The sequence below is a fragment of the Andrena cerasifolii genome, chromosome 12 (assembly GCF_050908995.1).
Source record: "Andrena cerasifolii isolate SP2316 chromosome 12, iyAndCera1_principal, whole genome shotgun sequence".
Classification (NCBI taxonomy): Eukaryota; Metazoa; Arthropoda; class Insecta; order Hymenoptera; family Andrenidae; genus Andrena; species Andrena cerasifolii.
Window position 1 is genome coordinate 9,772,388 of NC_135129.1, and position 12,593 is coordinate 9,784,980.

General features: G+C 43.3%; 1 protein-coding gene across 1 annotated transcript; it reads right to left on the reverse strand.

Annotated features, from left to right (window-relative positions):
- Positions 1-292: 292 nt before the first annotated feature.
- Positions 293-7,674, reverse strand: LOC143375560 (apyrase). Its single transcript, XM_076824797.1, has 11 exons — positions 7,541-7,674; positions 6,017-6,248; positions 5,320-5,436; positions 5,176-5,256; positions 4,300-4,501; positions 3,612-3,717; positions 3,429-3,523; positions 2,637-2,791; positions 2,326-2,511; positions 1,054-1,148; positions 293-994 (listed from the first exon to the last, which is right to left on the reverse strand). The coding sequence occupies exons 1-11, from the start codon at positions 7,669-7,671 to the stop codon at positions 754-756; spliced, it is 1,641 nt and encodes a 546-aa protein (XP_076680912.1). The 5' UTR covers positions 7,672-7,674; the 3' UTR covers positions 293-753.
- Positions 7,675-12,593: the final 4,919 nt, after the last annotated feature.

The following is a 12,593-nucleotide window of genomic DNA, read 5'->3' on the forward strand; positions in this document are numbered from 1 at the left end:
TCTTTCTCCGAAGCTCCTTTTTTGCCGGGCCACCGAGAACCCGCGAAATTCACCGCCAAATGAGGATAATCGGTCTCTCTTCTTCCTTTTCTGGAACGCCCCGGCAGTCCGATGTCCGCGCGAAACGAACGGACCGCTCCGTTAATTATGGCAATCTTTCGCCGAGCCTTTCCACAAATGAATTGGAATAATGGCGAGGGCTTCGGAATTTATACAATCCGCCGCGCGCTTGCCACGTCAATGGAGTCTCGAGAACTTGGGCAGGTGGTAAGTGTGCTTGGAAGATGATCGATGCAACGGAAAGGTACCAACTTTATTCACAACTAGCTGACCCGTTACCCGGCTTCACCCGGGAATTATTAATCATATTTCCAATATAAAAAAGCCTAAAATATTACGTCCATGAAAAAGAAAATTCTAAACTTTTTTCCAAGGGGTGATGTCACCCCCTAAAATTGTGGCAGCAACAAAAAATAGCATTCTGTTACGGATCAACTATTCTACTCGCACACAAAGTTGCATAATTTTCTGAATTTTCGGGATGCGTAATTTCCCTTGTTACTTCAGTTCTACCTTAGCCTACAGTTCGCTACTTCTTTTCATTTCATTTCATTTGTAGTAATTTTAGTTAATTCTTAGTTTCACGTTCTTAAGCTTAGGCTTATTAAATATTTCGCCTTTCTCTAATTTTTCTCTAATCTTCTCTAATGTTATAATAATAATAATATTTCGAGCTCGGGAGTATTAGCTTCGCTACGTTTTGTTGTTCTGCAGGAAAATTGCTCGACGGTCCAGCCCAGCTATTATCGGGCTGACTTTCTTCGTATATTTAGCCAAAAGCTCCGTGTCCACGTGCCCGACTTTGTGGTTTCTGCCGCAAGTTGTGAAAGGTACATATCCGTCGCCAGCCCGAATCAGAAACGTTGGAACCACGATTCTGTACCATTCACTTTCCACCAAGCTTTCGAATTTCGGCGCTGCGCAGGCTCGGCATCTAGACATTGAAATAGAATGTAATAATGCAGATAGTGGGTAAATTTAAAGAATCATTACCTTATTTTAACATCCGTCACTGTTTTCGAGTCCCCAGTCACGTTGTACGTCACTTTCAATCCAGACCACGACAAGAAGCCCTTCGAATTTAAAATCTGCAATCATCAGCGATCGATTGAATGTTATTTTACTCAGGGTTCACAGATATTTTAGCTTCCGAACAAGTGGGACGAGCAAGCAGCCTTAAAGACTGCAACCGCTGTGCACGGGTGTTCAGAGAGACACTCTCCCGCAGGGGACCAGCAAAGCGTGAAAGACAGCCACGCAGCTCTAACAAGGAGACGCACAGTGGGCTGGATTTCAAATTTGCCGCGTTATTTTTCTTTTTTTTTTAAATTATACCTTTCCAGTGATGTATAATTTAATATTTTTCACGTTGATTTATTTATTTTCAATTTTTTTAACTGATTTGTGATAACAAAATTTTATTCTGTTTATTTGCTACCTTATTTAATGCCCTTCACAGTGGTTTAAGTAAAATGTTCGGGAAACTTTTCGTTTCCACGTTATAAGTCGAATAATAAAGGAAAGTAGCAACAAATCGATTTCGTTTAAATTAAAGGCCAGGCTTTTGCGATAAATATCTTCTTTTATTAGTAACTGATATGAGCGATCCATTATAAAATAATTTTATATGCAGTAACGAAAACAGCGACATTTCTCAAATTTGACAAGATCGTCGCGTGATCTCAGAGGAGGCTGTGCTGAAAATATTGCAATTGGTCCGAAAGTGAACTTCTTGGCGTTTGGAAGATATTCAAGTCAAATTTGAAAAATGTCGCTGTTTTCGTTACTGCGTGTAAAATTATTTTTTAACGTATTCTTTATATCAGTTACTAATAAAAGAAGGTATTTATCGCAAAAGCCTGGTGTTTAATTCCAACGAAACGATTTGTTGCAACTTTCCTTTATTATTCGACTTTTCCTTATAACTTGGAAACGAAACATTTCGCAAACATTTTACTTAGACCATTATCCCTTGTACTTTAGGAGTTATTCGCGAAAAAAATGTGAGGTGCCTATTTGACTTTGAGCTTAGTTTTCATATCCTTAAACGGCGATGGGGCACGACTGAAATATACCGCTGTTCTTGCCGCGAGTCGCTCTATGCATAAATCCACGAAGTTGCGTTCCAGTCGGTGAGTGCGGGTTCGCGGTGTTTCCTTATCAGTAATCGCAATAGATATTTGTTCGAATTAAGCTATCCAGCCCACTAGAAAAGCGACGGTTTCGATAAATCCAAATTAACAGCTGCTCTACTGTTCCCCGTACCTGCATGATGCAAGTTCCATTCAGTTCAAGAGTGTCCCACGTGTTCTCGAACGGCTGGGCCATCACCAAATCGCCAAAAGTGATATCCCCGCCGATGGAGTCGATGGGAGAGCGTATTCCTCCAGAATTCATGCAGGCCACAGCAGCGTACGTCCAGTAAGTCTTGTTTTCTGCCTGCTCCACGTACTGGAATCATTTAAAACACACATTTCGGGAACCTGAATATCCCCAGGGAGCTCTTAAGTGTACATTCGTTCGCCTCTATCCAACGAATCAGCTGTTTGAGATTCAGGCAGAAATCCTCCACTCACAGCATCCACCATCGCGTCCGTGATCAAGTTCCCAAGGTTGCACTCCCTTTTGCTACAATCGTTGTCCAAGTAAACCTTCGCTCGACCAACCTTCGACGACGCTTTTTTCTCCACGCTCGCTTTCCAGGGCTGCAGGGCATCCAGCATCTGGGGATCTGCCAGAGATTTGGACTTTCAGGGACACAGTTTCGCCGATTTCCGTAGAAGCTATCTATTTTCGTTAGCTTGTTCTACTTGCAGGGGAATTCTATTTCCTCGGCTAAAAGCACAGCAAAATTTCAGATTTTTGTTTCAAGAAACTAACGATTCGATTCATCTGAAATTTAGCAGAGTTTGGGAATTTTTTTCTAAGAAACTAGCGATTCGATTCCTCTGAAATTTGGACCATGCTTTTATGCAGCTTTGAAGAAGATGCAGTTTTTTTTGCAATAATTTTTATTAACAAATACAGGAGTTACGTATGATCAACAAACAGGCCGCAGCAACTTCATCAGAGATGCATAAAAACACGGTCCAAATTTCAAATGAATCGAATTGCTAGTTTCTTGAAAAAAAATTCCCAAACTCTGCTATGTTTTTAGCCGAGAAAATAGGTTTCCCCTCTTAATCGACGAAGAGTTTCCTCGCTCTAATGTCTGGTCCTCCCGAGCATTTAACTGAAATTGGGTACTCAAATATTTTCCCCGTTTCTTCTTTTTCTCCGCCGCGATGGGACACCCAGCCGACCAGAAACACGCCGAGGAAACTGTTTGGCGGAGCTCGTTTACTCAATACCGTCTATTTAAGGCTCACCCTCTTCGATGGAGTAATCAAGAAGAATCGGATTTCCGTCCCAATCAACCACCTCGCCCTCCTTATCGAGCCACACCGTCAGATTCCCTAGATACCTGGCGGAAACGGGGAACGACTTCTTCACTTTCCAGAACAGAGACGCGAAGTTTAAACGAGAGCTTTCGCCGAGAACGGATTACGAACTTGGTGTACGCCGCTGCCTGAACAATCAGCACCGTTCTGTTGGTGTTTTCCTGGGCCACCACCACGGGGTAGACGTCCTCCGGGGTGTCGACGAACGGGGGCGCTCCTAAAAAGATAGTAATTCATCGGAAACACAATTTCCCTCGCGAAACTCTCGGACTTCCCGCGGCCCCTTTCAGCTTGCTAGTTAAACGTTCTATGCCACGAAATTGGAGAAGGCTTGTGTAACTTTTCCGAGCAAAGAAGATCGAAAAGAGCTCCCTCGAAAACTTCCGCAACAGTGTTCCCTTCCTTTCGCGCTTTGATTGATAATGCACCCTGCTCGTAAAGATTTCTTTCCTCCATAAATACAGCATATAATGAAACAAATCCTTTGGGAATTTATTAAGCTGGATATACATTTCAAAAGAAGTAGGTATAATAAGTGCCAGATTTTCTATCGAGTTCAGTATTTAAAAAAAAAATACCTGCCAAACAAAACCTATAATTTCCATGCGCCCAAAATGGCACCCTCCCTTAATTAGTGTGCAGTCAATAGAAAAGTTTAGAGTACTATCGTTAGGGGAGGCTTCGTGGAACTTCGTTTCGAGCCTTCGACTTCTTGTGCACGGATAAAAAGCTGGGGAAGCTCGGGGAGCTTTCGTGCTGGCTTCTCAGATTAAACGAAGTTTCTTTGCTGTTTACTTGCCTGAGTAAAGAAACGTGTGCGAATGCCCACCGACGATCACGTCAATTAAAGGACACTTGGCAGCCATTATCCTGTCCACGGGCAATCCACAGTGACTTAAAACAATAATAACCCCGACCCCCTGCGACTTCAATCTGCTCGCTTCCTCGTTCACCGAGCCCACCTCGTCCATGAACTTTAATTTCCCTGTGTTGGCAATCGTCTGGCAATTTGTAATGAGTCAATTAAGGCGACGGGTGGGAAACGCAGCGTCACTCCATTTAAACCTCTGTCCCCTGTAATCGTCCCGCTTTTTCGGCCCCCTCCGGGAATATTCGCGTGAGTCTGGCTTTTTAGAGTCCACTCGATTGGTAATCAGAGTAGAGTCTAACAAGAAGATTTAACGATCCTCACTTTCTGCGCGAGCGTAATTACGGGGAGGCAAGAACGTCGACGAGCCCCGAGTTAATTGAAACCTTGCCCATTGTATTTATTCCTCGGATCGCGGAGTTGGAGGACGGTTTATGAGATTAGGACATCGCTGACGTTGATCGAGTATTTAATTCGCTGGAAAGTTCGACGTTGGGAGAGACGGAGATGAAACTTTACTGCTCCGTTTGATTACACCGAGAGAGATTTAAGTGGGAAGGAAGAATGGTAATCAAGTTTGGGAGACTTGAGTAGCCTAGCCTGATTGTAGCCTAAACCCCGTAAAGTTTGCAATGCGAAGGGCAAGGGGAGAAGACAGGGAATGCCACGAAACAACTTTATCGAGAAAATTACAGCTTTAATACCTTAAAGGTTTGATGAATTTATTTTTCTTGCATAATTTCTTGAAAAATGGACCTTCCCTTTTTCCCTTTACCCTTCGTACAAGGTAGATAAATTAATACGAACATCGGTTGTGGATAAAATAACACCTATAACCCCGATCTTCGTCCCATTCCTCTCAAGGATCGTGCTATTCCTGTACAGCCCCTGAAGAGCAAGGAAAAAATTTTTAAGAGCCTACCCATTGAAAATTCAAATAGATTCACCAACCTGAATCGTCGGTTCTTCGCTAGCATCTATGTTGGTCACCACTACTGGTGCCTCGACCATTTGCAAAAATGGAACAACACCCTCGACTCCATTATCGAACTCGTGGTTGCCTATCGTCTGGAAAAATTACAAGATCTTATCTCTCTTAATAACCGAGGGCCAACTAATTATATCAGCGGTACTCTTCCACGCGCCGACAGATTTGTGTCACACGCCAGATATTATATCGCGCTTTATCGCCACTCGAACCCTCGGACAATCAATCGGTTCATAAAGAACAGAAGAACCCTGCAGCTCTCCAAAGAATCGACGAAAACAGAACGAGCAGAAATTGAGTAATCCCTCTGCGCCGCGAAACGCCGATACTCCCCGGCCAATCTCTGTTCGTTGATCTCTCCTAAACTCCCCCGCTATCCTCTTATCGAAGAGCCTGTCGCCTGTTCAATTAACAGACGATCGGGCCGCTCGACTTCCTGCGCTTTTACCGAGATTCGGGCCGAACCGTTCGGATTTCATCGCTTTGACGCGGAATCTCGTTAAGTAACGGAACGAGCCACCGTGCCCGAATAATCGATCGTTAAACTCTTTTGACCCAATTAAACCAGGCCCAGGCGACGAACGGATCCGCCGTTTATTCCTCGTGCCTCGCCGTTTCTTTTTCATTCCCGACACGCTCATATCCCCGTCGCCGTTTTACCATAACGTCGTGGGGCAGCATGTTCACGAACGTCCCGGTCACGTTCCAGCGATGGATGTTGTACCAGAGAGTGCCCTGGAAATGGTCGCCGGCGTTCAGGAAAATTGGGTTCGGCCTCTCGCTGATTAAACGATTCACCGCCGTGGAAACTCGCGCGATTCCGCCTACGCAATCCCTTTTCTCCTCGCTTTCCTCCCGACACGCGCCAGAATACGGTCCAGTTTGCTCGAACCTGAAACCATTTTTCCCCCTGCTGAATCCCCGTCAAATCATCGCCGCTAGATTCTGGATTCAACAGTTTTCGAAATAAAGTTTTCATTAAATCTCTTGATTATTAATAGTGACGCTTTCTCAGCTCTCCGTTCAACTCAACTATATTCCAGGCTGTTTTTCCCAGTGTATTCATATTTTTACCGAGGCCCCTGCTTCGCCACCTGTTGCTGCTCCGCAGCCCCGCGTTTTCCGTGAAATTTTTCGCCTCGAAAAGGATACGGAATTCGAAAAACGACGGGCGCGAGTGCAGGACATTTTGTTCACCCTCTTTCTGTCCACCCCGGAGGGAAGCTCGCGTTAGGTAAAACCGCGGGGCAACGAGCAACAGGAATAGAGATGATGTAAAGGATTTGCAGAGTCGCGCGCCCGTGCAGATATTGAGCAACGAGACTGTTCATTGTAAGAAGTCACGATTAATCTGAATCATTGCCTCCGCGACCATGAGATTTCACTTGGAACCTTCGAATAAAGATCGAACGAGGCACGCGGGTCGCATTCAGACCTTTCGATGCTTCGGACGACCGTCGATTATACGATACATTGGTCGGTACTATTCAGTGGCAGATTTAATCGTCCGGATGGACCTCCAGGGCCCCATCCTCAGAAAAAAGAAATTTATGATTTACAGAAAGCACAGAAAAATATATAGTGTTTAGATAAAATTGTGATTTTATATTTTTTCTGTACTACTACACTCAGCTCGCTTTTAGTAAACTGCCTCTTCATTTTCCCGAAAAATTGGCCACTCAGAGAGCTTGCCAGCTGAGCCTTTTTCCTTAAATCCGCCACTGCGCGATTCCCTGGCGACTTTGTAACTGCGATCGCGCTGCTGTTATCGATGCGTAGGTGATTATCGCGGGCGATCAGCATATCCGCCTGCATCGCGTTGGATCGAGCCATGCAAATCGCTGAGATGAATATGAATCGCGGGGAGCGAGTGGGAATGGTGGAAGATTAACTAGACGATTGGAAAAGTTAATTGACAGTGGGACAATTGAGCTGGACGTTTGGATCGGTCCTGGAATTAATCTCGAGAGACACTTAATTTAGCAGTGAGAAGGCGTTGGGTGCCTTTTTGTTGGGGAGCTCGATTATGTAAATATGTCGTGATAACTGCGATAATTAATAGTAACGAATGCTCGTAGCGAAGCAAACACTTGCCGCTGTTAGCAATAATTAGACAGAATCGTTTTCAATGACCCCGTTTTCACGTGCCCGACGCCACTAGTGTTCCCGCTGAAATCGACTTACCTCGCGTGGAAATCGTTCAAGTGTATCACCGATAGCTCCAACAAGTCCGATCGTCCCGGGTAATACACTCCTCTCCCGGTGAATCCCCAGGATGTTTGGAAGAGGAAGAGCAACAGCCAAATTGGGTTCATCTTTGATCTAAAACCAGGAGATTGAATGCGAGTTAACAGGCGGGATTGTAGCTTCGTTCCGTCAACTGATTTTCATAAGATCGCCTTGGAGCGTCCAGGTACGTGGCTAATGATCAATGTTGAGTCATCTTAATTGGTGTCTCGTTCGAGGACGACTGTTTTGTAGTAGAAAATGAAATGCGAAGTGTATTAGTATTTCTGAAACTGAGGGAGCTTTAAAATCATTGCTTTATGTAATTAATTAACTGCTTAAGATCAATATTCGTACACCCTCCAGTCTTATCCATCTTTAATCCTGAAAGCGGAGAAATACTTTCTAGTAAACAAATTTTTTAAAAACCCATCCTTTATCAGAATGTGCTAAAAAGGGGAAAACTAATTTTCATACCGGATTAAATGACTACCTTAAAAAAATCCCTCGTATGAATAATAGTAAAAGCGTGGGGCGTAAATATTTTAGAAAAAAAATTAGTTACTGTAAATCACTTTATGCTTTTTAGTGAAAATATTGTATTGCCATCGGAAGTACATATTTATGTAAAGTTTCAAGTCGATCGGATACGTGGAAGTGGGTCAAAGTTAGCTTACAAGATTTCACCCTAAGGAACTAACGAACTCAGAAGTGAAGCTAAATAAATGCTTGTAATGTGGTATTGTTTGAATCGAAGTCCACCCTTTGGCAAGTATTTTCTTTGCTGATAACACTGCTGAAAGGGGAAATAAAGAAGTATTGAATTCAATACCCAAGCATACGCAAGTTAATTAAAATAAATAATAAATAAAGTGTTACAACAATGGAGAACGGTCTCACGAGTGTTCACAGTATCTATTGCAAATGTCTCTCTTTCTCATAAGCTTGCCAATAAAACAGAAAAGAGAATAGGAGCAGCAGTAAGGTGGAGACCACTTTTATATCGATATCCAACAAACGTCCCCTAAATTAATCGAGTTTACTGAGCTCCTTTCTCGTCCACGATCGAACGACTTTAAAAAAAAAAAGAAAAATGAAATATAAAAGACCGGACCCAGAATCTGCAGGACGAAAAATGTTGCTTTCATTCGCGTCTTATCGTGCAGCGTGTACCACTTTTATCGAAAACGGTACCAAGCGGAAGTGGTCGAATTGCAGTCGTGATTAAACCCAACAGACACTCCGTTATACTTTTATGAACCTCCAGCTATGAGAAGGAGCACGATGTTCGAGGGTACGACAGACGGTTTCGCGATTAATTGAAAACAATTGCGACATCGCTGTTGTCACCGTCCACAATTGGCAGGAAATTTATCATTTATGTGGTAACACTGACACAAACAACGTTCCGCTAATTTATCCGCCGAACGATAAATTATATCGAAACACTTGTATCTACAAGAGAATTCCATTCTTTCTTAACGAGCTCGAGAAAAACGTCGCATCGCTGACTGCGAACTGTGCGAAATTCATTTCAGTCTTGTTTCTTGTTGATAAGAATTTAAAAACGGTCCTTTACGATGCATTGCACAAACTACAAGCTGATAATGAGGATTTTAATTAACGCTTAAGAAGCGCGCGAAATTTCATCGATCGCAGGTACTTTCCATCTCTGTTCCACTAAACGTTTCATTGAACAGTAGTTTCATAGCGAACTTTTAGCGCGAAGGTATGTTTTAAATACATAACAGAGACTGGACTGTGTCGGAATTGATTAAAAACACAATGACATAGTGATAATTGAGTTCCAGGAGAGGGCAGAAGATAATCGACATTGTGTACGGTGAGAACAGAATTTCAATGGAAGGATGCAGAAATTACGCGTGTAATCGCGCGGCTTGCCGAAACGCGGCCCCGGTTGATCACAAAGCGGCGCGATTAATCAAAAATCGGTCATGTAACGCACCTGTCGCCGCGAACGCTCGTGAAGAACTGGCTGTCTAAAACGGACTCTATCTTTTCACTCCTTCCACGGCGAGAGCAGATCATTATCTAGCTAAAACGACTCTGGTTATTCAATCACGATGGTAGAAAAGAAAGTCCACTCGATTTTCGGTGTTCCGGGTAATTAAGGTAGGTGCGGATTAAAATTATTCACGGAGCCCCTGTAGATGGTAGGATTAAGCGTAATTTTTTCAGCTTGATAATATGAATGTGGAGCTGGACCAAGCGCTTCGATGCTTCAATGCTTGTGTTTCACTGCTTAATTCTTTTTTTTTTTGGCAGTCAGAACTGTGGATGGATTCGTAAGTGATACAATTTCGAATGCACCCATGTGCATAGTTTTTATCACTACAAAGTTAGCAATTACGATTTTAGCTCCATTTTGCGATAGCGCTAGCAGTTCAAATAAATTACTCTAATCCTTAGAGCCTTCTCCACCGCGAACCGCATGGAAATTACATTCTTTTCCACTAAGAAAAAAATAATTTTGTTGCCACTTAGGGGTTCTCTCAACTTTGTCGGACGAAAACTGACGCGAACTTTGGGAATTTTTTAAAACAAAACCATTAAATATATTTATTTCCAGCTTTCTGGCTTCATTTGTCAATCTTTAGAGAATACGAAGAAAAAAATTGTATGCAAAAATAGTGGTTATATCCGGAGTTATAGTGCTTCAAATAGAGCGCCTTACAAAAATCACATGCGCATTGTTAGCATAAAATCATCCATTCTACTTGTCCGAAATAGAAAATTTAAAAGTTTGTGTAATCTTTACAAGCGTAGCTATCGCACCAGCTAGATTAAATGAGGAATACTGAAAATTAAAAAAGAAATGACAACATCTACAACAGACATCGATTTCTGCAAAAAAATCGCTGGTTTCTTAAGTCGCAGAAGTCTAATGTTGCAAAAACCGCACAGTGCACAAATCTTCTACGCCCATTTTTAGTGTTTCCTAAACAAGAAAAATATTATTTTCGACAAATTTATGAAGTAGAAATAAATGTGACTTTTATACAGCATAAAGAAGCAGCCAGAAACTATTGTTTGCATATAAAAGCTCAAATTCCACAAAAACTGACCATACAGTATTTATAGTCTTCCACGATGCTCGAGCCTCCCTCGAAGCAGTGGCAAACGAAGGAAAAGGGTAAACACTTCTGCGAGCCCTTGCTTAATGCTAACTTCGGTTATTCCATGGCAAAAAAGAAAGTGTCGAGCACGAGCGTTCGGGAAATTGGGAGGAGAGGGAAGGTCGAATGAATTTCACCTACAGCTAACAATTCTGGGGTCTGAGCACGCAACTTTTGTACCCCTGGCTCAGATCGCCCGTACCTTCCGAGCGAGCAGTGTCTAAGTAGTCTAGTTTTATTGTGTAACGCGCTGTAACCGCGCTGCCCACCCCCTGAGTCAACCCTGCATCCCTCCACGGCGACTGGGGGTAAGTGCTGAATTTATTGCAATATTTAAACAAGCGAATTACAGAGCCATTATTTTTACCATTCTTTTCTTTTTACCCTTCTTCGCGCAACATGCATCGTTGAATATTATTTCTATCCATTCAGCGGATAGCGTTGTAAATGCAGAAATTAATATTCAAGCTCTGAAAATTGTCCACGTGCACGGAGAGTAGAAAAACTAGTTCGCAATGTTACACAAGTGTTTGTCTTTCCGCGGGAACTGGTTGCGAAGCAGCGATAAGGGTGACAGAACATAAATAATTTATCCGCCTGCGCGTGAATTTTTACCCGCAGATCTGGTTGAAAATAACAATTCTGAATGTAAAACAGCGCCGATCGGCGTGACGAACCCGTTCCGCACCGTGGATTTAAACCTATCGATTAGCGAAGTGATAAACTGTTAACTGAAATTTATGCGCCGCCGTTAGAATTAGATCTGCGCTCGCGATACCAGCCCGCAATATTACGCGTCTTTTAAGCCCGCGAGGAAAACAATCTCGCTTTCGAAACACTTCGCTCAGGTCATTAAGGCTGCCGTCTCACTGGGCCTTGAAGTGTGTGCGCGCGCACACACAAGCTAGGAAAAGCGTGTACGTTTAATTATCAATCATTAAGAGGGAATAACGTCTCCTCATTTTTGGCTTTCCTCAAATTGCATTCCGATATCTTTCGAAGGTCAAAAGTTATACGGAAAGGCCCCAAATTCTTCAACCCGGGCCGGGAAATTTCAAATAGCTCTTTGCAACGTTAACTTGAACGAGACCGTCCTAAAATTTTCGAAACGCGGGCCTCACTGCTGTCCAGCGCTCGCTGGCAGCCCTCCGAACGCCGGGTCGGTGAATGGTTGTAGTGGAATGCGTCCGTGAGGCGGTGTTGCCATTTCCTCTGTTCGCGCGCGCGGAGGTTGCAGCTTTAACGGATGACCTTGTATACGCGATGTAGTAAACAAACCGTTTCAAGCAACTTTCGTCCTGGAATCGGCAAGAAGGAGGTTTTTGCGGGTATAGTCGCCTCCAGCAGACATTCTTGCAGGGTGGTCTGGTGCGTTTGAACGCTAATAAGCACCGCGCGTTGAAATAATAATGAAGAGAAATGGCATAGTGAGGCTTCAAGGATTCTCCGTCAGCGGCGCTGGTGGTATATTCCCGGTAGTTTCATTAGGGCCCGGTTGTTTAGTGGGGACGCTTCGATCGATTCGGACCACAACGAAAATGAGGCGGCAGCCTTTTAATACTCACACGCAGTTACCATTTCATATATTGCTTTTATAAAGGAAACGAGTTCGGTATATAAACTTTTACGGTCTCGTTTTATTACCGATCCAAGATGCAACGATTCCTGCTGAATTTCGCCAGTATCATCGCCGAAAATACTGTCGGATGCCACGTTAATGCCTTTACCCTCGTTATCACCTTATTTTACTAACTCAGCCAGTTTACTCGAAATTAATCTTGCGATTACTTTGTATCGGCCAATCACCGAGGTGGTATTTTAAACCGAAGGCAACAGTGATTGAGGAACCCTCTTCGATCTTCGTCAAACGTATT